General features: G+C 48.7%; 1 protein-coding gene across 1 annotated transcript in view; it reads left to right on the top strand.

The window, feature by feature from the left end:
- Positions 1–203: 203 nt before the first annotated feature.
- Positions 204–4484, top strand: part of APOBEC1 (apolipoprotein B mRNA editing enzyme catalytic subunit 1) — a 10275-nt gene continuing 5994 nt past the window's right edge. The window contains exons 1-3 of the mRNA XM_019515993.1: positions 204–336; positions 1064–1085; positions 1550–1950. Of these exons, the coding sequence (XP_019371538.1) occupies positions 315–336; positions 1064–1085; positions 1550–1950 (445 nt within the window). The 5' untranslated portion in view covers positions 204–314. The remainder of the gene's footprint in view (positions 337–1063; positions 1086–1549; positions 1951–4484) is intronic.

Raw genomic sequence — 4484 nt, 5'->3', positions numbered from 1 at the left:
AATGATGGGGCATTCATAAAAATAAATATTAAATGTTGAATCGAATTTATACAGTAGTCCAGTGAGTTTTTAAAATGTAATAGTAATGTACATTTGCCTTCCTGAGTTCAGTACCATAGATTAGTCATTAATATCTTTACATCATGTGATAAAAACTCTCGGAATAGATTCAAACAGAAGTGGCAACCTTAGTGGGAGAAACCGATACTAGGCGACAAGTTTCAGTTCTCCGGAAGAGAAACTGAAAGTGAAAATGTCTAAAAAAAAAAAGGAGTACAAATAGTCTGCATCTGGAGCTACAGTAAGCAGAAGCAATGGCTGTGGGTGAAAAGAAAGGTAAGGAGTGTGTGTGTATTTTTCTGTATTTGTTGAGCACGTATGACACCTTGAGGACGTGTGAGTACCTGTGCTGCTGAGTGTGTGCCACCTGTGGCTCTGTTACCTTTGTGTAGATATCTGTTCATGAATGTTCATTTTGTATATGTAATAGATTTTGAAATTTAAGTCTTGTTCTGTTAAACATAGGACTGGTAAGAATCCAGGAAAGTTTTCTGATTCTGAAAAAAATCTTCAGATTATACAGCAAACCAAGTCACAGAGAAAACGAATTGTTTGATTCCCAAATTTCTTTCTGCCTGATTCCTCATGACTGGGGACCAAGGGGAAAAAAAATCAAGCCTGGGCTTCCAGTAGTACCTTCAAATATAAACAAGGAGCCTGACCCTGTTGTTCAATACAGTAGAGTAAATCAGCTACAACACCACTGGAATATCATAGGTATAAAACTAGTTTCAGATCAGAATCAAACCCCATGTGTGAAGGCAAAAACAGTTAAAACAGTCACTGAATTTGGGGTGTGAGGAATTTCTACCTTTTGGGCATACTGGATAGGAGCAGAGCCCTCTAGTATGAGGACTGTGTGGGGATCATCTGTGAAGGAAAATGAGAGCAAGAGATTTGGCACGGCAAGCTCTAGTGACTTGCAGGGATGAGGAGGGAAAGGACACAGGACTCTTCTAAGCTCCTGCCTCCACCAACTGACTTTCAAATCTTTCTTCAACAGGTCTCCTAGGCACCAGCCAAAGGTGAGACTGTCACTTCCTGTGCCGTGCTGTCAGATCTGCAGGAGCTGAGAAACTCTACAGGAACTTTTCTCTTTTATCATTTCTAGCCTAGATCTGTCCCTATATCTTCCTCTGTCATCCTGTTTCACTGCTGCAGGCTGTGCTCTGGAGCAAGGGCTGGATGTCTCACTGGGGGGAACTGCAGGAAGATCACACTGGTGACTTGGCTTAATTCCTCCTGGAGACCACTGGATTTCAACTCCTTCTAAATGTCCCTCTGTAGTTTGAAATGGATGCTTATTTTTTTTCTGCTGAGTGAATGCTGAATGGAAAAGCCCAGACAGCATTTTGGGATGAATGGAAAAGCTGCCCAGGGAACATCTTTGAATGAAAAGCACAGAAAGGCAGTGATGGTGTGGTCAATGTGCAGAGCCTCTGATGCATGAGATACCGAGGGGGGCAAGTTGATGGTGTTTATGTTTCAGATGGAAGATAGAGCTGAAAAGCTTTCAGGAGAATTATATGCCCAGCACCTGGCCCAAGGTGACACACCTGCTGTATGAGATCAGGTGGGGTAAAGGATCCAAGGTGTGGAGAAACCGGTGCTCAAACACACTCACCCAACATGCTGAAGTCAACTGCTTGGAAAATGCCTTTGGGAAGCTACAGTTCAATCATCCTGTGCCCTGCCATATCACCTGGTTTCTGTCCTGGAGTCCCTGCGGCCGATGCTGTAGAAGGATCCTGCAGTTTTTGCAGGCACACCCTCATGTAACCCTGGTGATCAAGGCAGCCCAACTGTTCAAGCACATGGATGAACGCAACCGACAAGGCCTCCGGGACCTAGTGCAGAATGGAGTTCATGTGCAAGTCATGGATCTACCAGGTAACCCAGATCCTCCTTGGCTTTGTCCAGGCTGGGAGCAAAGATGCCACAACAGAATGATTAATAGATTCATAGACATTAGGGTAGGAAGGGACCTCAATAGAACATCGAGTCCAACCCCCTGCATAGGCAGGAAAGAGTGCTGGGTTCAGATGACCCCAGCCAGATGTCTATCTAACCTCCTCTTGAAGACCCCCAGGGTAGAGGAGAGCACCACCTCCCTTGGCAGCCCATTCCAGATTTTGACCACTAACTGTGAAGAAGTTCTTCCTAATGTCCAGTCTAAATCTGCTCTCTGCTAGCTTATGGCCATTATTTCTTGTGACCCCCAGGGGTGCCTTGGTAAGTACAGCCTCACCAATTCCCTTCTGCACCCCCATGATGAATTTATAGGCAGCCACAAGGTCACCTCTCAACCTTCTCTTGCAGAGGCTGAAGAGGTCCAGGTGCCCTAGTCTCTCCTCGTGCTGCTAATGGTGTTGCTAAGAGGTGCTATTGCTGTTGGACAGTCTGATGGGCAAATGACAAGCCTTTGACCTGGGCCAGACTGGTCAAGATGCAGTGTAGGGAGAAGCCTACCTTGTTAGTACAGGTTTCCCTAGATTTATGCGGGTTCAATTTCTGCAAATTTGCTTTTATGCGATGATCCTTTTCATACCGGAAATTCATTATATGCAAGGTAAATTTGCTGTTATGTGATCGGCATAGGTGTTCTCCCACCTCCCCCAAGCAGGTAGGTTTGTGAGTTTGTGAGGGGAGGGGAAAGGGCCGTGAGCGGAGGGGATGGATAAGGAGAGGGGAAAGGGCCATGGGGCCGGGGCCCCACTCACCGCAACACCTGCTGCAGCTGCTCTGGGAATGGCTGATGCCAGCAGCTTGCAGCCTCTGGATTGCGCCATGCCCCAAACCACCTGGCATGGCATAGCCCAGCAGCTGCAAGAAGGCAGAGTCTGCCACTCCCAGGGCTGAAGTAGGGGCAGGCAGCCACCTGCAGTGAGATGAGAACAGGCTGGGGCCGGCAGTCGCTGCAGGCTGGGGCTGGTGGTGGCACCAGGCTCTTTCCTGGGAGTGGCAGGTGCTGCCTGCTTGCGGCCGATGGGCCGCACTGTGCTGGGGCATTCAGGGCATGGTGCAGCTCAGTGGCTGCAGGTAGCTGGTGTCAGCTGCTCCTGGGGCTGCTGCAGCAGGGGCTGCAGTGAGTGGGGAGAACACATTGTAAACTGGGTTCACTTTAGGCTAGATATCAGGAGGCGCTACTTCACGGTCAGGGTGGCTAGGATCTAGAACCAACTTCCAAGAGAAGTGGTGCTGGCTCCTACCCTGGGGGGTCTTTAAGAGGAGGCTGGATGTATACCTTGCTGGGGTCGTTTGACCCCAGGACTCTTTCCTGCCATGGCAGGGGCTCGGACTAGATGATCTACTCAGGTCCCTTCCGACCCTAGAAACTATGAAACTAAGTGGAGCAGTGGGGTGAGTGGGGAGTAGTCGGTTGAATGGGGCTGCCACCCACCGTGAGCACCACAAAGAGCCTGGTGCTACCCCTGCTGCAGCCCCGGGAGTGGCAGACGCTGCCTGCTTGCAGCCACTGGGCTGCACCGCTTTTCTCTCCCCACCCCTTCCCTAGCCCCAGCATCACTCCTTTCCTTCTTCACTGCCACAGGAACACATCCTTATCTGTTTCATTGTAAACTGGGTTCACTTTATATGAATTAGATTTATGCACCATTCCCTAGGAAAGCATCTACTGCATAAATTGAGGGAAACCTGTACTCTCAGAAGAGGAGCAAGCACCAGTCCTTAAGTCAGAGAGCTCCTCCTTCTCTTGCCCAGGCAGTTCATGTGATACATTGCATTGCATGAAGGTGACAGCATGCCACACCTCTGCACATGCCACCAACATTTCCTCAAGTGCTCCCCGCTGCCTCACAGAGGGGGCTGGGAATCAATGGATCAAAACTAGTGTCAGGAGAATCCAACTTACTACTCTTCAGTGTCAGGGTGAGGTGTCCTGGTTTGGGGGATGATAGCACTATATGAACTCCTAGGCAGCTTCAGCCCTGCAGCAGATGTGCTCTTTGGCAGGACTGATGACAGGGATAGGGCAACACTTCCTTCTCCTGCTTTAATTTCTTCCCCCTAACATTGCCATGGGGGCCTCATGGAGAACTGGCAGCCCAGATCCCCTATTTCTTCTAGTTGGTTAAGGCAGCCCCTGCTTAGCGCTCTTATTTGGTTCCCAAAAAAACAAGCATTAAGCAGAATAGCGTTAAGCGAAACCAATTTTCCCAGGGGGTTTTGAAGTGCTTGGTTGAGGATTTTTACACTCCCTGCTGCCAGTTGTATGATGCCATGAGTGTTATAACAAAACTTGCTGAACGCTAAGTAGTATTGGGTATCAATGTAAAATGGGCGTTACAGTGAAATAGTGCTAAGCAAAACAGCGTTAAGTGGGGGTTGCCTGTATTTCACCAGGAGAGGACTAACCTCTCTCTGAATCCACCCCCTTGTGATCTACATACTCTCTGGTCCTGTTA

The sequence above is a fragment of the Gavialis gangeticus genome, unplaced genomic scaffold, assembly GCF_001723915.1.
Source record: "Gavialis gangeticus isolate Ggan-Ray unplaced genomic scaffold, GavGan_comp1, whole genome shotgun sequence".
Taxonomy (NCBI): Eukaryota; Metazoa; Chordata; order Crocodylia; family Gavialidae; genus Gavialis; species Gavialis gangeticus.
The sequence above is the reverse complement of the archived record's forward strand: the minus strand, read 5'-3'. Positions and strand labels throughout refer to the sequence as shown.